This window comes from Symsagittifera roscoffensis, chromosome 9 (genome assembly GCF_963678635.1).
Source record: "Symsagittifera roscoffensis chromosome 9, txSymRosc1.1, whole genome shotgun sequence".
NCBI classification, from domain to species: Eukaryota; Metazoa; Xenacoelomorpha; order Acoela; family Convolutidae; genus Symsagittifera; species Symsagittifera roscoffensis.
Genome location: NC_087070.1, coordinates 14,370,796 through 14,393,184, shown reverse-complemented (window position 1 = coordinate 14,393,184; position 22,389 = coordinate 14,370,796). Strand labels below are relative to the sequence as shown.

The 22,389-nt window shown below is 36.8% G+C and overlaps 1 protein-coding gene across 1 annotated transcript in view; it reads left to right on the top strand.

Moving 5' to 3' along the window:
- Window positions 1–20,010, top strand: part of LOC134853882 (transient receptor potential cation channel subfamily A member 1 homolog) — a gene marked incomplete in the record, with an annotated part of 173,892 nt that extends 153,882 nt beyond the window's left edge. Inside the window, 2 exon segments of the mRNA XM_063869839.1 lie at window positions 2,501–2,754; window positions 19,127–20,010. Of these exon segments, the coding sequence (XP_063725909.1) occupies window positions 2,501–2,754; window positions 19,127–19,864 (992 nt within the window).
- Between the last annotated feature and the right edge of the window lie 2,379 nt (window positions 20,011–22,389).

The window sequence follows — 22,389 nt, the reverse complement described above, 5'->3', positions numbered from 1 at the left end:
CTGCCACTAGGTTTATCCCATCACATCTTTTCTATCAATTTTATTTTGTCTTGTTATTCATCAACCTCGCCACATTCTGCATACTACTCCTGCCACTAGATATATCCCAACACATCTTTTCTGTCAATTTTATTTTGTCTTGTTTTTCACCATCCTCCCCACATTCTTCATACTTATCCTGCCACTAGGTTTATCCCATTACATCTTTTCTATCAATTTTATTTTGTCTTGTTATTCACCATCCTCCCCACATTCTTCATACTACTCCTGCCACTAGGTTTATCCCATCACATCTTTTCTATCAATTTTTTTTGTCTTGTTATTCACCATCCTCCCCACATTCTTCAAATTACTCCTGCCACTAGATATATCCCAACACATCTTTTCTATCAATTTTATTTTGTCTTGTTATTCATCAACCTCGCCACATTCTTCATACTAGTCCTGCCACTAGGTTTATCCCATCACATCTTTTCTATCAATTTAATTTTGTCTTGTTATTCATCAACCTCGCCACATTCTGCATACTACTCCTGCCACTAGGTATATCCCAACACATATTTTCTATCATTTTTATTTTGTCTTGTTATTCATCAACCTCGCCACATTCTTCATACTACTCCTGCCACTAGGTTTATCCCATCAAATTTTTTCTATCAATTTTATTTTGTCTTGTTTTTCACCATCCTCCCCACATTCTTCATACTACTCCTGCCACTAGGTTTATCCCATCACATCTTTTCTATCAATTTTATTTTGTCTTGTTTTTCACCATCCTCCCCACATTCTTCATACTACTCCTGCCACTAGGTATATCCCAACACATCTTTTCTATCATTTTTATTTTGTCTTGTTATTCATCAACCTCGCCACATTCTTCATACTACTCCTGCCACTAGGTTTATCCCATCAAATTTTTTCTATCAATTTTATTTTGTCTTGTTATTCGCCATCCTCCCCACATTCTTCAAACTACTTCTGCCACTAGATATATCCCAACACATCTTTTCTATCAATTTTATTTTGTCTTGTTATTCACCATCCTCCCCACATTCTTCAAACTACTCCTGCCACTAGATATATCCCAACACATCTTTTCTATCAATTTTATTTTTCTTGTTATTCATCAACCTCGCCACATTATTCATACTAGTCCTGCCACTAGGTTTATCCCATCACATCTTTTCTATCAATTTTATTTTGTCTTGTTATTCATCAACCTCGCCACATTCTGCATACTACTCCTGCCACTAGATATATCCCAACACATCTTTTCTGTCAATTTTATTTTGTCTTGTTTTTCACCATCCTCCCCACATTCTTCATACTACTCCTGCCACACGGTATACCCCAACAAATTTGTTCCATCTATTTTAATTTGTCATGCTTTTCATCATCCTCGCCACATGCTTCATACTATTCCTGCCACTAGGTATACCCCAACAAATTTGTTCCATCTATTTTAATTTGTCATGCTTTTCATCATCCTCGCCACATGCTTCATACTATTCCTGCCACTAGGTATACCCCAACAAATTTGTTCCATCTATTTTAATTTGTCATGCTTTTCATCATCCTCGCCACATGCTTCATACTAGTCCTGCCACTAGGTATACCCCAACAAATTTGTTCCATCTATTTTAATTTGTCATGCTTTTCATCATCCTCCCCACATTCTTCATACTACTCCTGCCACTAGGTATATCCCACGCCTGCTTCCTCTCGATACTAGGGAGAAAGCTACTGTTGTGGCGGTGCCATAGCTCACTTCGCATAGTTCGTTTGATTTTCCCACCCATTCGCAACATCTGAACTTTGTGGTCATTTACACTGACTGTTTTCTGTCACGTAGACATCATGCCATCACCAAAATATAAGAAAAAGTCCACAAACCCACATCTTGAGGCATAATAATATAATGTGACATAGGGGTATTGAGTGAGTCTATGTTATGTCCTTGGAGATGTATGACAACCTGCGGGTCAATTAGAATTGACCCCTGTTTTGTCTGGAACCAAGTGAAACAAACAAGTGCAGTTAGCCTTTGAGTTTATTTGATACGGTTGAATTCAACACACTTTGCACTACATACGTGTGTCATCTTTTACAAATTTGCTATATTAAACTATATTATCCAGTACTTTTGTCTGCAAACAACTTCTTACCAACAATTTCGATAGTAAAAAGACTTTGTTACTTTCTAAGTTCGAATTCTGGTTATAACTTATTTTCAATTTTGTCAATCTCGCATGAATAAGAGCATTAAGAAAGTTTGACTTAACCTTTCAAGAAGTTAAAGACCTGAAAGAAAAACAGTTTAAAAGCAGCCACACTAGCGTTGCTGCAGTGCTGCACAAGTTCAGCGAAAACTTCAATCGCCGCCGAGTTAGTTGAACAGACAGGCTGAACAGGTTGTAGCATCTACTCTTTAGCAGCAACCGAATCTGTTTTCAATGGAACTGAAGTTAGCGAGTGTTCTTTCATCACTATCCTATTTCAGCCTTCTTTCTCCTCGCCCCTGCCCTTTGCCTCTACGTCATCAACCCAGACTCAAACCCCAACTTCCGAACTCCAGTCAACTCGGCCTTCAAGAGCTTCTACATGGTGATCGGAACTTACGCTGGGGATGAGAATGAAAACGCAATCGGAAACTGGATCGAAGTTCTTCAGGCGTTTTTGGCACTTTTCTTCATCTTTTTCGTGACAATAGTGATGATGAATTTGATCACTGCAGTGGCTATCGGCGATGTACAGGTGATAAAGCATATTAATTTTTGAAAGAAAGAGAGCAACTCAACTGTTTAAATTGACACTGTCACAAGTGAACTTGCAAATTTATTTGAACCTTGTTCAAACATTAGGCAATTTGAGAAAAACTGAAAAGTCCGCAGATCAATTCCAATATCACATCTTTTCTAATCCCAGCAAACTCGGCCAGAAAATAAGGTTAACGCTCTAACCAAACAATTCAATTACGTCAAGTTCAGGGGAAAAAACTTAGGCACTTCCATACATGTTGCGACCGCGCAACTCATGACCCTAAAACTCTCCCAAAAAAACTTTGAAGATGTAAGCAAAGTGAATTCTTTCTGGAAACGGCATACATCGCAGAAGTTGTCCATAAGAACGTATAAATATCTTCCCACTAAATGGTCACAATTATGGCTAGAACTTTATTAGTTTATTAGTTTTTTATTTGCTTTTTGTGATACCGGTAAATCACATATAGACAGCGATAGCCTGCCAGACGAGACGAGACTTTTTTCTGTTTTATTATTCAAATTAGTTAATTACCGGAGTCAGTTGTCGCTCAATTGAAGATTTCCGAATCAAGCAGCACGTTATGTCAAGTAATTCTAGCGTTAGTTTTCAGTAACGAGAAGAAAGAACACGAGATTACAGGACCTTACCAGGCACTCTCATGAGCAACCATTTTTTGGCAAACCAGGCTGTCTGCATTTCAGTTTAAAGCTTTTGTGAGCTAAGCGGCAGTGAGCCCGTTGATTCCATGATTCAATGCACACCAGTAGCTTTTTGGGGAGCCCACGAAGTTATGCCATTATCCGAGTAGACGCCAGACGGGATTAAATGGGATGAATTACTGATCTTGCGCTGCCACCAGTCAGTCCACTCTTTTCTGGAAAACAGCGCAATTGTATGTCTGCCCAATTGTCTTGCATACAAGAGAAAAAAGCAAACCAAACAATTCAATTACGTCAAGTTCAGGGGAAAAAACTTAGGCAGTTCCATACATGTTGCGACCGCGCAACTCATGACCCTAAAACTCTCCCAAAAAAACTTTGAAGATTTAAGCAAAGTGAATTCTTTCTGGAAACGGCTTACATCGCAGAAGTTGTCCATAAGAACGTATAAATATCTCCCCACTAAACGGTCACATTCATGGCTAGAACTTTATTAGTTTATTAGTTTATTATTTGCTTTTTGTGATACCGGTAAATCACATACAGTCAGCGATAGCCTGCCAGACGAGACGAGATTTTTTTTTCTGTTTTAATATTCAAATTAGTTAATTACCGGAGTCAGTTGTCGCTCAATTGAAGATTTCCTAATCAAGCAGCACGTTAAGTCAAGTATTTCTAGCGTTAGTTTTCAGTAACGAGAAGAAAGAACACGAGATTACAGGACTTTACCAGACACTCTCACGAGCAACCATGTTTTGGCAAACGAGCTTGTTTGAATTTCAGGTTAAAGCTTTTGTGAGCTAAGCGGCAGGTAGCCCGGTGATTCCATGTTTCAATGCACACCAGTAGCTTTTTGGGGAGCCCACGAAGTTATGCCATTAACCGAGTTGACGCCAGACGGGATTCGTCGGCGGGAAAAACAACCTCTCAATTATAATAACCCACGAAATGTCAAGCAGAGAAGCTAAGATGTCGATAGGGACAGCTCGTGTCGTAAGGCAAGTGAACAAGTGAAGAGAAAGCCTCATCTAGTATCACAGAAATTTTCGCTCCGAAACTGTTTGAAGCAAGACGCCGAAACCAAGCAATCAAGCGTAAAAGACCATTTGAACCTATAAATGGTGATTATACGGCTAGTCAACTCAATTTTTCAGCGGAGTTTTTGTTATCGACCATTTTCACTTCTAGTTCAAAAAATCGAAAGACGGAAAAGTGTGTGCCATGGCAGTAATCTTATTACGTATGCAGCTAGTGCGTGAAATTGGATAAAGAGCCAAGTTTTTCTCCCAAATAATGACAGATTTAACCAATCCGTTATCTCATTTGCATAGAATCAAAAAATATCGGTTGATTCTTCCAGGCGAACTTTTTTATAACATCTAGAGACGGCTTAGGAAGCCAGGCAGAAGTTTTCAAGAAACTCGGTCTCGTGACTTAACAGTTTTCACGAAAGGCTGTCTTCGGGACTGTCATCGGTGGCTACGTGGTACAACTCCTCATCAAAGGTAATTTTTCATTGGAGTGGAGTCACTGTTAAACAGTTGTACTGCCAGATATATGAATTTCGGGGATATCAGAATGTTCAAGAGATTTCGAAGGTGTTTTTCAAGAGAGGTAATAAAAGAGCCAGCTTCGGTTCGACACTGGTTAGAAAGATGGCAACTATGAACTTTACAAGGGTATTGTAAACTCAAAAATGACCTCCGTTCATTTTATCTTGACAGAAAACCACGATGAAATCCCATTGCACAAAGATTTCTAGCGATCTGTCGCAAAACATTCGTAGTGCCTCAATGTCTACAGACGCACTGAAACAAGCGCGAGGATTAATTCTTTGGTAAGCTTAGAAATGGTAAGCGTGAGCGTCACTCCAAAACAAGACCTGGATGTCTTGTTGACCTTAGACGCCAATTGTTGTTTCAACAAGAGACAAGCGTGTAACAGATAAGACGCAACAAGGCTATTTGGGTCAAAGACTAATGTCACAAAACTATGTGCGGTGCTTTAGGTGATCTCTTTCTGCAGCTCACGAGTTATAAATTGACTAGCTACCGGCATGTTTTGGAATGATCCATTTTCAGGCCCAAGACAGGTTTCAAGCTATCCGGGTTAAAAGTTTCTCATTAACAGTTTCGAGGTCTTTGTTATTCGTACTAAGTTTTATGCAGCCCCCAGGACTGTCACTCATAAGTTTGGTTATTTTAAATCCGCCATCTTTAAGCATCTCAACTAAATTCTTAGTTATGTTAACGGCATGTTCAGAGTGAGAAAACTTTTTGCAACCAGTTCCTGTGGCTTCAGGTTAGTTAGACTAGTTAACGTGTGAAATGCTTCAGTTAGCGCATGTTGGTGAATCAAGTGCTCCAAATTTCTGACCGGTGTATTGATATACAACAGAAACCGCAAAGATCGTTGGCCTCAGAGCAATTTCGAATCGGCAAAACATTCCCTCAATGTCGGCCCATATAGTTAATGTTTGTTGACGGAATGGAATTGAGAAATATAGCAGGCTTTGCAACAAGTTTGGAAAAGCAAAAAAAAAAAGTATGATGAGAGAAATTTCATGAAGTTTGGAGGCTCCGTTTATCACTCTTTGGACTTTTCCGGGCTGTCTTTGGCTATTGTTACGTTGGTGGTGTAAGTACCACTCATGCTTGCGGCGCGATTCGAATTTACTTAAGCGCTTCTTCGCCAATGACTTGAGTTGCGCTAGTAAGGAAAAACAGATGTTCGCCAGTTTTTTTATCATCTGTCCACTGCAATCCGACTTAACAACGGACATGATCAAGATTTATTAGAGCTTTCTAGAAGGCTAACAGCTCTTTTATCGGAAGGTGATCCGGCGTCAACGGTTTTGTGCGTACCGTATGAATTCATTTTATACCATGACTTCAATTGATTGACAAGTGTTACATCGTGCATGCAACAACTAAAGCAAAATTAATAAGATAAGTTGAGGAACGTAACCGACTACTGAAACTCAACCAACGAGCAAAAAGATGGCTAGAACAAGTTTTGAATTCGGCAGGGAAAGTGTTCCAATGTCTAACGAAATAAAGAAATTCTTATAGTGGAAATAGCGTTTCATCTGCAAATCTTTAGACTGGCGGTAGTGCCGGTCGCAAGTAAAGGTATATTCAGTGAAGCGAAGCCATATCAATTCCTTTTGAGCCATTTTTGGTTGTTTCACTTTAGTAAGCTGAAATTTCAAAAGCTACTTCTTATCCAGCAGCTTCTGAAGACACGTTAAGTTGAGCTTCCTGTCTACAATTTAGCCCAGCAGAATTGATTTAATTGACGATTACATTGAACTCTTGACTTTTCGATTCAGGCATTTCGCAAGACTTGATGACATGCATGAATTATGGCAAGCAATGTCACACAAAACCAGCGCTTTGCCACTTGTGCCATTGAAGATAACTTGTAACTCTATCACATGAAGGAATTCTTTAATTTCTTTGAGAGATATGGAAAAAGCTCATTTTGGAAAAAAGTTTGCGCTCAGCGGCTCTCTAGATTGTGATTTTGGTGCCTGTATCAGCAGTCCAACTATTGTTGCTAGCAGTTCGTTATTCTTATTCCCGATGCCATACCCGTTCTGCACTGTTTAGCAACCTATTATAGGTGCCTTCGCAGTTAGTTTTCGAACTTTTTCTGGCTTCCGGGCTGTTTCGGTAAGGTTTATTGCCCTGGAGGCAATTAGTGTAATGTATAATTTCCAGGCGTAGATCGGCTGCCTTTTTTGAAAAACGATACACTGTATGACTAGATGCTTGTTGACCTTGCAAGCAACACACGGTGAAAAACAATGACTACTTCTGCCCGTGAATTGGAAATGAACAGATTACATTCGCTTGGTACCTTCAAACTGCGGCGTGCTTGATGTTTAGCACACGCGATCATGTGCGTCCATTTTCTCCTGCAGCCACTCCTTAAACTGAACTAACGATATTTGGGACCACTTTTGTCTGCTGACAGCATGCATGGCCCTATCTACCTCATGATAGGAGGTAACTATGTGACCGTTTAAACTGAGTGAATAGACCGAAATTAAACTCATGAGCCATAGTAAAAGTCGACAAAAGGGCGAACTCAAGAATAGCGTATTTGGCTTTACCGCTAAACAGTTTTGAAAAAAGTAAGCTTCATATCATTGTTGGCACACCGATAATCCACTACGTTTTTGGAGAGGCCAAACCACTCGTGCAATGCTAATAGATCACCATTCAACTGAGTAAGTTTCCATTCAGGTAAAGAGTCTTTCCTACTCATTGAACAAACAGTGGCTACAACTTCGAGAGTTACAGGCTAAGATGGCGAACGAAAGGCTAAGATGGCGAACAAAACGGGTCAATGAAGTCTTGAATATTTTTTACGGCTGCGTACACTGAAAAAAGAATCTTCTACGTAGTATTCAAGACAGCGCCAACAACAAACATGATGCAACACAAAGCAATTTGTTGAAAAAAAATCCATGAAACTCGGAAGCTCCGTTCATCACGCTCCGTTCATCACTCTTTTTCCGGGTCTATTTTGGTTAATGACGCGGTAGTTGGAGGTAAAAGCTAGTCACGCTTACCACTTACGGGGCGAGTCAAATTCACCGAAACGCTTTTCCAACTTAGGAAAAACAACTTTTCGGCAGCTTTTTTTATCTGTCCAATGCATTACGATTGAATAACGGACACCATCAAATTTAATTAGAGTTTTCTAGAAGACTAGAGGCTCTTTATTGGCAGATGATCTGGCATCAACGAATTTGTTTGTTCCATATGACGGACTTCATTTAATACCATGACTTTGTTTAATCGTTTCGTGTTATATCCCCAAGGCTACATTTGAAAGAAAAAAATAAACCAGTTTTGGAGGGTAACCAACTTCTCAAACCCAGCCAACGAGTAAAGAGACAACTAGAACGTGTTTTGATCCCGGCAAAGAAATTATTCCAAATATCTAACGAAATATTAGCGATCTTGTACTAGAATAAGACCTACATCTCAATATCTTAAGACTGACGGTGTTACGGGTCGCATGTACAGGTATAAATTTTGATGCGAAGCTACATCATTTGTTAGTTGTTCGTAGTTTAGTTGTTTCTTTTTAAATGATTTCTTTTGATTTTTGAGTTTTGAGTCTTTCAGTTTACTAATTTGGCGGCATATTCATGTCGAAAATGTGGCAAAATTAGGTTCGGCAAAGATTAAAGTTCAAAAGTCGTAGACATAGCCGGGCCCATTTGCAGGTTGCAAATTAGAAAATTGTTCGTTGAAGCTGATGGTACGTCGTCGTTGATTGTAATGGTCAATGTCATCTAGTTGTTAGCTGTCGTTGATCATGTTGGTCATCTAGTTGTTACTGTGGTCCAATACCCACCCGCGAGAGTTTGACTGCTGGTCGGTGTAGAATCCCCCTGCTAGTTTTCATTTCGCAGGAGCGAACGATTCCGTCTGCACCTGGGAAAGACTTGAGTCTTGCTGGTCCGTTTCGGTGAGTATTATCTTGACTGCTTCGTTATTGGCATCGTCAAGCAAGCTCTTAAATTCCGTTCAGAAATCGTTTATGATCTGTACTTCGTCGGAATCGCTTATGGCTTGGTTAATTGCTTTTGCTAAAATTTCTACGTCTGTTTCTATGACTTTAAAAACAGCATCATAGGTTGAATTCATTTTTAATTGACTATATCTCCTAAACTTAATTCACGTTTTGACGTGTCAGACAAAAATTGCTTTGATTACATGGAGTGTAAGGAGACTCTGAGACTCTGAGAGTCTGAGACGCTGGTTGTAAGGAGTACAAGGAGTGTAATTCCTTTGATTACATGGAACCCTCGCAATTGTATTGTAACAAAAAAAATGATTTTGAGTTTTTTTTGTCCCCCTTCTCTGGAACTTACAATCCAAAAAAAAGAAAAAGAAAAAAAAGTAAACAATATGATTGGTTAGTATAAGGATGGGTTCGTTGATTTTTCAAACAAAAAAAACCTTGGTTTCGGTTTCTTTTTTTAAAAAAAACTTTTGTGCGCCAATGACAATGGCAATACGTTTTGGATGATTTAGATGCCAATTTCAGATCGTAGTTTAGTTGTTTCTTTTTAATTGATTTCTTTTAATTTTTGAGTTTTGAGTCTTTCAGTTTACTAATTTGGCGGCATATTCATGTCGAAAATGTGGCAAAATTAGGTTCGGCAAAGATTAAAGTTCAAAAGTCGTAGACATAGCCGGGCCCATTTGCAGGTTGCAAATTAGAAAATTGTTCGTTGAAGCTGATGGTACGTCGTCGTTGATTGTAATGGTCAATGTCATCTAGTTGTTAGCTGTCGTTGATCATGTTGGTCATCTAGTTGTTACTGTGGTCCAATACCCACCCGCGAGAGTTTGACTGCTGGTCGGTGTAGAATCCCCCTGCTAGTTTTCATTTCGCAGGAGCGAACGATTCCGTCTGCACCTGGGAAAGACTTGAGTCTTGCTGGTCCGTTTCGGTGAGTATTATCTTGACTGCTTCGTTATTGGCATCGTCAAGCAAGCTCTTAAATTCCGTTAAGAAATCGTTTATGATCTGTACTTCGTCGGAATCGCTTATGGCTTGGTTAATTGCTTTTGCTAAAATTTCTACGTCTGTTTCTATGACTTTAAAAACAGCATCATAGGTTGAATTCATTTTTAATTGACTATATCTCCTAAACTTAATTCACGTTTTGACGTGTCAGACAAAAATTGCTTTGATTACATGGAGTGTAAGGAGACTCTGAGACTCTGAGAGTCTGAGACGCTGGTTGTAAGGAGTACAAGGAGTGTAATTCCTTTGATTACATGGAACCCTCGCAATTGTATTGTAACAAAAAAAATGATTTTGAGTTTTTTTTGTCCCCCTTCTCTGGAACTTACAATCCAAAAAAAAGAAAAAGAAAAAAAAGTAAACAATATGATTGGTTAGTATAAGGATGGGTTCGTTGATTTTTCAAACAAAAAAAACCTTGGTTTCGGTTTCTTTTTTTTTAAAAAAACTTTTGTGCGCCAATGACAACGGCAATACGTTTTGGATGATTTAGATGCCAATTTCAGATCGTAGTTTAGTTGTTTCTTTTTAATTGATTTCTTTTAATTTTTGAGTTTTGAGTCTTTCAGTTTACTAATTTGGCGGCATATTCATGTCGAAAATGTGGCAAAGTTAGGTTCGGCAAAGAATAAAGTTCAAATGTCGTAGACAGGATCCAGCAGCTTCTGAAGACACATTAAATTAAGCTTCCTGTCAAAAATTACTTCATCAGAATTGATCCCCTTGGCGATTACATGCAACTTTTATCCTCTTAGAGTGAGGCGTTTCGCAAAGCTTGATGATATGCATGAGTTGGCGAGAGCACTGTAAGACAAAACCAGCGCTTTGGTAATTCTGTCATCCAAAAAAATTTCTAACTCTATCATAGGGAGAGCTTCTTCAGGGTAACTGACAGAAGCGTAACAGGTGCTCACTTTGGAAACAGTTTGTAGTTCAGCGGCTGTCTTAGATGCATTTTCAATGCTGGTTTTAAACTGTTGGTGCTAGAAGTTCGTTGTTCTTGTTCTCGAGGAACTACCTTTTCTTGTATAGTGACAATTATGCGTGCAATCGCAACTAGGTTTTGAAAACGTTCTGACTTTAGGACTTTTACGGTATTGTTGGAGGTGAACAACTTTGTTGCACTTGGTAATTTCTTCAGTTATTGGTAGAGTCAATGATTTTGCTTTTGCTCGAAATTTTGCTTTGGATCTTCAATCTTTAATGAGGTCAATTATTTTGCTTTGGATCGAACTATGCAGACTTGATCGTCGAAAAACAGCTTATACAGATCTTGGTGCGGCAATTTATTAGCAAGCTTTTCCTTCAAATTAATATTTTGAATGAATGCAGCAACGATCAGACCTGGCCAGCTGAATCAATCAATGATTTCCACAAGTTATCCAGTATCTGTTTTTCTAAATCTGTTTTAGGTTAGCTTAGGTCTTGACTAGATTCTGACATTTTTGCAGAACTTCGATCTTCAAAATCAATATTTCATGAGAACTTTTTGCACTTTTTTGCCAGTCTTTGAACTTTCAAACTTCGTTTTTTAGCGTTTTTGGCCTCTTCCATAGAGCCTTGGTATTCCAACAACTCTTTTACTAGTAATTCTCTCCCGGGTCGAGATCCCGCTCAAAAACCGCTCAAGATTTGAGCGGTTTGAGCGGTTTTCCAGCAAGATTTGAGCGGTTTGGGCGGTTTTTTTGGAGAAACCAATTTTATGCAATTTTTTTGATTACGGATATTATTGGTGAAACGGTTTCAGCAAAGTGTCTAAGACACGAGTTGTTTTTTTAAGGCTCAGGGGTTAAAAAAATTTTAACCGGACTATTATCATGTATCGTCTTTAATGTTTTAAAAAATATTGAAAATTTTTCCAAAATTTTCACAACAATTCAATATTTTGTGTTTTCGCAAAGTAATTGTCTGACAAATTTGTTCTTTTTCTGACTTGCGTCGGTTGGATTAGTATCAAGGTTTTTATCAAATGTGTCTGTTTTTAGTGTGTCGGTGTTGCGTCTGTTTTTAGTAATATACCGTTGACAGCAACACTTTCATGCATAGTTAGCACATACATTAAAAAAACGAGTTTTTTGTTCAGCTGGTTTACAGGTAAGCCGTCAAACTTTGGTGGCAGGCCTTCGAGCTCACGTCCAGGTAGTTATCTCCAACCCACAAACACCCGCGCCTTCTCTGATTGTCCTATGGTATGAAAGAATTACCATTGCTCCACATTGGATATGAATATTTCAAAACAGGGCCGATGGGATATGAAAAAAAAATCCCGCGTCGCGTGATCGTGCTCAACTCAGAACCCTAAAATATCTCCAAAAGCTTCAAAATTCAAATAAAAATTCATTCTGAAAATGATATATAGCGCAATACTTGTCCATTTATTTATATATCTTTCAACAAATTCACGGCTAGAACGTGTTACAATTAGCAGTTTTGTGAAACAAGATAAGTCACAAGCTAACGGCGATAACCAACCAGAAACTAGCAGTTGAGGTCATTTTTCTGTTTTTTAAATTGTTTTAGTTATAAATGCATTTTAATTGTGGGAAAAAAGATTAGATTATGGGCACCTACACCGAATCGATATACCAAATTTCCAGATTTTGTTTTAGACCGCTCTGACAACCGGTCGGAAATTTGTTCAAATTACTCGCCTTGTGAACTCATCAAACAGTTCCATAGATGTTGGTTTTGTAAAAAAAATTCGTAATACAATTCAAGATATGTTGGGCGCGGAAAAAACATTCAGTGCTAGGAAAAAGGCTCCTCATACAACTCCGTACATGTACTACTCAAAAACTCTCATCATACAAGTAGTGCATTGAAAAAAGCTCATCAAACAATTGTATACATCTAATACATGGAAAAACGCTCATCATAAAATTTCATAAATGTTGTGCATGGAAAAAAGCTCGTCATACAATTTCATGCATCTATTACTTGGAAAAACGCTGATCTTACAATTCCATAAATGTAGTGCTTGAAAAAACATCATCATACAATTCCATACATCTAGTATGTTGAAAAATACTTCTAGTTTGATGCTTGTAGTACTAGTAAAAAAAAACACATCATGCATTTCATCTACTGAACTGCATGATGTGCTTTTTATTAGTATTACAAGCATTGACTCGATTAGTTAGCTTTTTTCAACATACTAACTGTATGGAATTGTATGATGATTTTGTTCCATGCACTACATTTATGGAGTTGCAAGATGAGTGTTTTCCCAAGTATTAAATGTATCGACTTGTTTGATTAGCTTTTTTCAAAGCACTACAAGTATGGAATTGTATGATGAAAAGCTCAACAAAAAATTCCATTCATCTAGTACTTGCAAAAAACTCATCATACAATTCCAAGCATCTGGTACTTGGAAAACACCTCATCGTACAATTCAATACATGTGTTTTTGGAAAAAAACTCATCGAACAACTCCATACATTAAGTACTTGAAAAAAGCTTATCTTAAAACTCCCTACATTTAATACTTGGAAAACAGCTCATCAATCAATTCCATGCATACAGAACTAGGAAAAACGCTCCTCATACAACTCCGTACATGTACTACTTCAAAGAACTTTATCATTTGATTCATTACATGTAGAACTTGGAAAAAAGCTCGTTATCAAATCCATGCATGTAGTATTTGAAAAACAGCTCGTCATACAATTCCACACTTTAAGTACTTAGAAAAAAGCTTATCATACAATTTACACATGTAGTACTTGGAAAAAAACTCATCATACCACTTCATACATGTAGTAATTTGAAAAAAAGCTTACCATACAATTACAGGCATGTACTAAATCATAATCAAATAATCGTACCATTCCATTTATGTAGTACTTGAAAAAAATGGTTCATCCTACAATTCAATACATGTAGTACTTGGAAAAAAACTCGTCATACAATTCCATGCATGTAGTACTTGAAAAAAAGCTTATCAAACCAGCCTACACATGTAGTACTTGTAAGTTAGCTCATCATACAATTCCTTATTTGTAGTAAATGGAGAAAAAAACATCATAAAATTCCATACATGCAGTTTTTGACAAAAAGATGATTATACATTTCCCCGTATTTGAAAAAAATTCATCATACAATTTCATTCATGTAGTATTTGGAAAACAGCTAATCAATCAATACCTTACATGAAGTGCTTGGAAATAAGCTCAACATACAAATCCTTATTTGTAATTGAAAAAAAACCCATCATACAATTCCATACATAAAATGTCTGAAAAAAACTCAATCTAATTTTTCAGACATTTAATATTAGGAAAACCTTAAATCAATTCCATACATAGTATTTGGAAAACAGCTCATCATACAACTTCATACATGCATTACTTGGGAAAAAACTTATCACAATTCCATATATGTAGTACTTGAAAAAATTATCTCATTCTACAATTCAAAAGATGCAGTAGGTGAAAAAAAAGATGCAGTACGGTTCATGTAGTTCTATAAAAATTTCATCATACATTTCTATAAATGTAGGATTTGGAAAAAAAATTCATCATGCGCTTCCATTTTAGCAGTTTTTGGAAAAAAGCTCATCATACAATTCCATACATTAGGTACTTGAAAAGAGCTCATTATACAATTTCATACATGTAGTATTTGGAAAAAAGGCTCATCATACAAATCCATTTTTGTAGTACTTGGAAAAAGCTCATCATGCAATTCTATACATGTAGTTTTTGAAAGAAATAGCACATCATAGAACTCAATAATTGCAATACTTGGAAAAAAGCTCATCATACAGTTCCATACATGTACTTGGAAAAAAATCATCATAAATTTTCATACTGATTTGTTTGGAAAAAAGCTCGTCATACAATTACAGATATAAATTAATTTAAGAAATATTATCATACAATACCATGCTTGTAGTACTTGACAAAAAAGCTCATCATACAATTCCATGAATGCAGTACTAGGAGAAAAGCTCATCTAACAATTCCATACATGTATTGCTTGGCAAAAAGCTCATCATAGAATTCCAAACATGTAGTACTTGAAACGAAGCTCATCACAATTCCCTACATGTAGTATTTGATAAAAAGCCTATATTGCAATTCCATACAAGTTTTCAGTAGAAAAATTATCTGCCATACAATTTAAGAGTTTCTGGTTTCCAGCTGATGTAATAGCTAACCGCATCCAAATTTAGGCCTAAGTAATCAATTTTAACGGATTCTATGACAATTAAAATTCCTTATAGAAACCAAAATTATGTGTTTAAAAGACTTTAATTGATTATAATAGTGATATTTTCCAAGAGATTGTAAGCTCTTATAATCGATTATAGATTTTAATCTCTTATTTTGTCAAAAATTTGTCAAACCAAAAACAATACTCGAATTACATCTTATTGGTTAATAATTTTGTATCAATAACAAAACCTCTAAGAGATATCTCTTGTCACACTTTGGTACATCTTAACACAAAGTTTTACTACAAAACAAAAGTTTCATAGATAACCTTTTATATTAGTTGAAAGGTCCCTGCGGTATGTGAAAATTAATTCTTCCGAATCAATCATGAAACTAGATCAAATAATTGATCTATTACTAACTCAATTAAAATCAATTAAAGTTTATTAAAAATAATGCATTACGAGGCCAAACTGTGCATTATGTGCATTGTAAGCAGATTCCGCAACAGACCCAAATCAGATTGGTCGCGGAAACAAATACCTAAAACACTGTACCGTTCAAAATTGGTCCAAAATTAGGCGAAATTGCGGAATCCACAACCGTATTTGCGGAATCCATAACATTTTGTGCAATCCACAGACGAAAAATTAAACATCTGTATAGTTGAATTGAGCTGTTGCGGAATCTGCAATTGTAAGCAGAATCTGCAAAATTGTAAGTGGAATCCCCATTTTGTTTGAGGATTCTTTTTACAAATTTGTATGTGTAGTAGCGTTTAAAATTATATCTTTTATACTACGTTAATCAGCTACCAGTTGAAATGCCAAACGTGTGATCTCAATTCCTGTCAAACACCCAAATTCGATCTGAAATCCTGTCGAACATACCCAACTTCGATCTCAATTCCAGTCAAACAGACGCAACTTCGATCTCATCTCATTTCTTGTCAAACAGACGCAGTTTCGATTTCATCTCATTTCTTGTCAAACATACCCATCTTCAATCTCACCTCCTACAAAAACTTAACTTCGATCTCAATTCCTGTCATCAATCTAAATTTTTGCAATCTCAATTCCTGCCAACTGAACAAACGGAAATAAATTTAATCATCAGTTCTTTTCAAGCCATTCAATTCAAATAAAAACAAATTCAGTCATTTTGAAATATTTTCAAATTGCGAAACCTGAACATACTATGGCTTGAAACCAGAACGTGTATTTGAAGTTAAAATTTAATTCTGCTGTAATTCAAGTTGTGGTAATTTTTATCTAATATTAATTTACTCAAATTAGTTAAATAGATCCTTTACTCCCAGTGAACAAAAAAACTCAGGAAGATAATTGACCCGCAAGAACAATTTTGACAGGCCGGCGCAATTTTCAGAACATAACACATGCCGAAAACAGTGAAAATAGTATGGAAAAGTAGAATGCGGTTAAATCAAAAAGCTCAAATAAAAACCAACAGTCATAACAAACAGTAAACAGTTCAAGAAGTTCTTTCTCCATGACGGCATCCATACAATAGCCTCCTCCTAGTTGAGTTTAGAAATAAATAAGGTAAAAAATCCTATGTCTTACCACTAGCCAAAAAACATGAGGACACAGAACAATAAAAAAAAAACTGATTTAATGCTTGAATAAAATTGCAAAAAAACCAAATGGTCCCTTGAACTAGTCCATTGACAGCCTACGTACGCCTTATAGTTGACTGAAGAGCTCGTCAACGACAAAATTCGAAAAGATACAGCAGAGAGCCGAAATTATCAAGATAACAATGTAAAAAAGAGTTTTCGATTGGAACGACCATTATATCAGAACACAGGAAAGCTCATGTGTAAAATGCATGCTGACTCAGTAGCGCACACGTCTAGAGAACAAATTAGAACATTTCGAACAAAGAATCCAATTTTTTCAAGGATTGAGATGATTTCTCAAAAAAAATTGAAAAATTTTTGAAAATTTTCCAAAGTTTAACTAATTTTTGGCCGCCTCTATCTATTCAACTATAAATTGGACCGACCTATTTTTGTAATTGGCTAAAGCCAATTATTGGCTTAATTGACCCATTCAAAAAAGAGAAAATTTTTGTTCGTAAAAAAATTATTCTTTCAGGACTCTGAACATCCAATAAAAAAAAAATTGGTGACGCTCTAAAAAAACAACCACTGATCAAAAAACTGAAAAATTTAACCACCACATTTTAAACTATGATCTACTCTAAAATGATTGTTTATTGATAATAAGTTATACTTTGACTTCAAAAACATACTAAAAATTAAAAATTCTGAAAAAACTTCAAAATTGACCTCGTTTTCCCTACACTCCAGATGATGTATTTTTTCAAACTTTTGTTTAAAAAATGTGGTTTTAAGTTTTTTCCTATTGCCAAGAACTCACGTTTAAAAACCATTTAAAATCAGAAAAGTAGCCTTGTCACAATGCTATGCTGAAAAATGTCGAGCCAACCAACACCTCAGCAAAAAGCAAAAAAAAAACACCCTAAAAATTAGGTTGACTGAAGAGCTCGTCAACGACAAAATTCGAAAAGATACAGCAAGGAGCCGAAAGTATCAAGATAACAAAGTAAAAGGTAGTTTTCGATTGGAACGACCATCATATCAAAACACAGATCTTAACACAGATGAGATTCTGTCATCTCATCCCAAATACTATCTTCATGATTTGAAATGACGCTCCCAAATACTGAATCTCAAATACAAAACCCCAAATACTGAATCTCAATAACTGAATCACAAATACCGACCTAATTCGGCGATATGACAACCCAATAAAGAATTAACCTAATTACCAAATAAACCCAATAATTTATTCGGTGTTGTGTTTTCAAAACCATGATACCAAAAACAGCTTGCAAATACTTAAGTGTGACATCCATCGATTCATTCACTGATGTTTTAAGATTTGTTCGTGGATTCCGTTGACAATGGTTAAGTACTTGCTTTTAAATTCCGGAAGTGCATATGCAAGTTCAGTAATAAACAAATTTCTGAATTCCTTTGCAGTTTGCGGAAACCGCTTACATTTGCGGATTGCGCATACAAATTTTGCGAATTCCACTTACATTTGCGGATTCCACTTACATTTTGCGTAACCCACTTACAGTTGCGGAATTCAGAACAACTAGCTATATTTAAATTGGCCGACAAAATTTACTTTATAAGTATATGTACGCGGAATCCATGAAAATCTTGTAAGTGGATTCCGCTTACTTTTTGGAACATGTTTAAATGCTTTTCTCTGGAATCCAGAAATAAACAGACACAAAATTGTGCGCGTATCCAGTGCACAGTTTGGCTTCGTAATGTTGTAGCTTAATTTCATTTAAAAAAAGAGATTATAATCGATTATTAATTGATTATAATCGATTGTTTCTCAATTTTAACAAGAGTGGTACTTATTCGTATTATAATCGATTATTAACGCTTGAAATTGGATGCGGGCACTGTCGTGGCTGCGTGTGTTAGCAAACTAAGCGTAAATAAATGAAAAAAGGTGTAAAGTAAGAATGTAAAATGTCCTCAAGAGTTTCTACATCTTTAGAAGCTTGAAGCTGGCAAGTCTTATATTCTAAATCTAGCGAAAATATAGAGCTGGTAATGCCTGGCCTTTCTTTATTTGTATCTCTCTTTGTATAAACTCTTTGTCTCTTTCTAAGGAAAAGAGTATTCAATCAAACAACACAGAATGGTTTGAAGGTTCTAGCTGAAGAGGATAATGGCGGCCCCTATCTGGTCACTAATTCGGTGTAGCATTTTTCCCGAACGGCAGATTACCCAATTTCCGATTGAATGACTGCATGTTGAATGGTTAATGTGAATGAGGGGCTGAGTGAACTCTAATCTGGGATTTTTTGGGGCTTTTATTTTCAAAAGACTAGAGGAATTTGAAAAAAAAAAACAACTGAAGTTAGGATGGGGATCTCCTGATGTTAGTTGAGGTTTGAATACACAATGTATTAATTTAGGCCGCAGAGAAAAACGCCGAAGAAACCAAATTAGAACTCTCTGCAAATCTCATCATAGAGACTGAGTTCTTCAGACGAAAAATACTGCGTCGTGGAAACTCGAAAAACAAGGGCCGAAACAACGAACTGTGGAAGCTAGACGACTCAAGGTCATTCGGACTAACGAGGATATTCGAAGGACTCTGGGGTAGATCCATTCTGTCCAAGTCCAGAATAATCCAGGAGATAAGAGAGCGATACTTGAATAAGTACGACTTCGACCTGGTCGAACAAGAAATGGAAACTGCGATGCTCTCAACCGCAAGCGGCCTGAATATGAAAGAGCTGCAAACAGTAATCGAGCGTGAGCTTAGAAAACAGCAGTTGTCCCTAGTAAGAGCACTCAAAAGCGATTTCGAGCCGATTTCAGAGTCTATTGATAAACTAAACGATCGTCAAAACATCACAAATGAGCAGTTGACAGAAAAATTTGAAACAACCATTCAAAACATGTCGGAAGATATTAAGAAATTTGTGCCGAGCGACCAACAGCTGGGATATGAACAGAAGTTGAATTCGCTTTTAAACATGGGCGCAACCAGAAAGAAAATCGATCAATTTGACGGTGAATTGTCGGAGCTGAAAAACTACATGGGAAAAATTGATAGACGACTGGCCGATTACAAAGAATTTATTGACGACACACCTTTGGAATCCATGGTCGATTTGCGCAAACGTGGAAGACAATCGAAGCCATAAAAAAAACAGAATTTGGCAAAAAAAAATTGATATCTGACAGGTTGTAGAATGTCAAATTGTTATTTAAGCAAGTAAGATTGTACATTTTGTAAGATGTAAAAAAAGTAAGATTGTACAGTTTGTAGTTTTTCAGCACTCAAATTGAAACCAACTTATTTTCAGATAATAATTAATTGTACCTTAAATGAGGGGCGGATTTGGGGGTGGGGTGTTGGCGGGGGTGGGGGGACGGGGTTCGCTTTCAGGAATTCGACCAAAAGATAGCCCAAAACTTCTCTACTTTTATACGATTAAACATCCATTTTTGACCGATTGACCTTAAAATTGTTCCAAAAGCACATGTGGTTAATTTACACTAAGTTTGAGGAGAAAAATCACGCCAAAAAACCTCATCTTTAGGTCGAAATTATTCAAATAAAGCTTCAAAAACAGCCCTTTTGGACTTTTTTTCAAGACCGCAATTTCTTATGTTTTCGGGCGATTTTGAGTTATACAGTTAGCGTTTTAGCTAATTTTTTGTGGAATCCAAAAAAGCAAGGAAGATCCAAGAAAACAAGCAATGTTGCGGACTCCGCGACAAATCAGCTTTCTGTCTGTTGCAGAATGCACTTACAATTCATAAACTACACCGACCCATTTGGGAGCGACTCAAAATTAGGTTGGAAAGCCGATAAAATATGAGATGAAACCATTTAGGGCAAAAGATTTTGTAAAAGAAAAAAAAATATACGAAATCAAAATCAGTAGAATTACAATAAAATTTGCAGAGTAAATGAAAAAATAGAAAGCAACTACAATGAAAACTGCATACAGCAAAAAAAATTGTATTATGTGAGAACTAAGTCGAAATAACAACAGCAGACAGATAATACAAACAACAGCGTAAGTGGACTTGAGACGCTTAAAAATTTGAATTCATTAAGAGCAATGATACCAAGTGATTCTGTTAAGCAAGATATAAACTCAAAAAAAGTCTATTCCGATTTGATGACGCTTCCTAATCGCACGCGTAACAATGTAATCGACTTCTTTAGGACACAAAAATCCTGAAAATCAATTTTTTATCTCAGAAACTTGTTTACAGCTAATTAAAATTTGCACAATTATGTTTAGTAAAATATCTACAGACACCCCAAATGATATAAAATCAACGTTCTGCTAATTTAGAACCCGAACGAACCTGTTCGTTCAAGTTTATATCACCCCTCAACGTTTGATATCCGACCCTACTTTCAAACGCACACTTCTATTGAAAAACTCAAGAACGTTTAACCCCCTCTCCCCACCAAACCAACCCCCACTCCCAGTTTACCCCTTCCCCCACTCCGAGTTTACTACCCCCACTCCCAGTTTACCACCCCCACCCGCTATTTAGTCCCTCCCCATTTTACCCCCACCACCTCGCCTGCCCCCACCACCTACCCTACTACAACTACCACCTCATCTACCCCTCCCCCAATTTAACATTTTGGGGTCTAAACAGTTGATTTACCTGCAACCACCCCCACCGTAAATGTGGGAGGCGGTGGCTTAAACAGGGGGGGGGGGGGGGGGTTGGTTGGAGCGTGGGTTGTTAGAAGTGGTGATGGAGTTTAAGTTGACTCAACTCCCCCGTAGCATATTTTTCCCCTCCCCTTCAACGATTAAATATCCTGCCCCCCCCCCCCCCCCGTTTCAAGTGAAGGGGCGGTGTGGTGTAGTGGGCGAATAGCTATTTTTCTCTATTGCGATGGTAAAAATGACAGTTAAATGTTGAACTGCGAAATTGAAAAAAACATATGCAATCATAGATTAAAAGCTTAAGAAAAGTAATCCATAGCAACTGCACGACAAAAGGAAATGAGATAACTTGCAAAAAAATTACAAAAATCACAAAAATTTGCAGGAGTCATCAATAATATCTCAAAAATATTAGGATTATAATCGATGATTTTTGCAATTTTATGGATTTTGACTATAAAATGACAATATGATCGATTATTATCTAGGAAACTCCAGTGCGGGCAATCAATTATCTTATGGATGAAGGAAATGAACCCTATTTAAGACGCACACAGAATGGAATCGAAGATTAGAAAACCATAACAAGTTAAGATAATGAAAAAAATATATTTTAAAATCGGTAGGAACTCCTGCGCGATAAAAACCCTAGACCCTCCCCTGCATAGTAGCTTAGATACTGTAGGGAGGCAGCTGTATATGTAAATTATTGATGAAGATAGTCAAATTTGAGCATACGAAATATACACCTTTGACAACATGTGGCCATTTGGTCGGCAAAAAACTGCTATGATATAGCTGCTAACATTGACTGGTGCTAATTTTGATCTAGCTAAGAATGTCGTTCGTTTTCTAGCCAGGGGTGAACAAAAATATAAGGTATTTAATAATACTTTTTAACAAACAATTGAGTTTCCTAAAGAACACACAAAAATTCTTTTTTTTGGCAATTTTCTGAGCTATATCTAACGCCGCTGTTAGATATAGCTTAGAAACTAGGCAAAAAATGTAATTTTTTGGTTTTT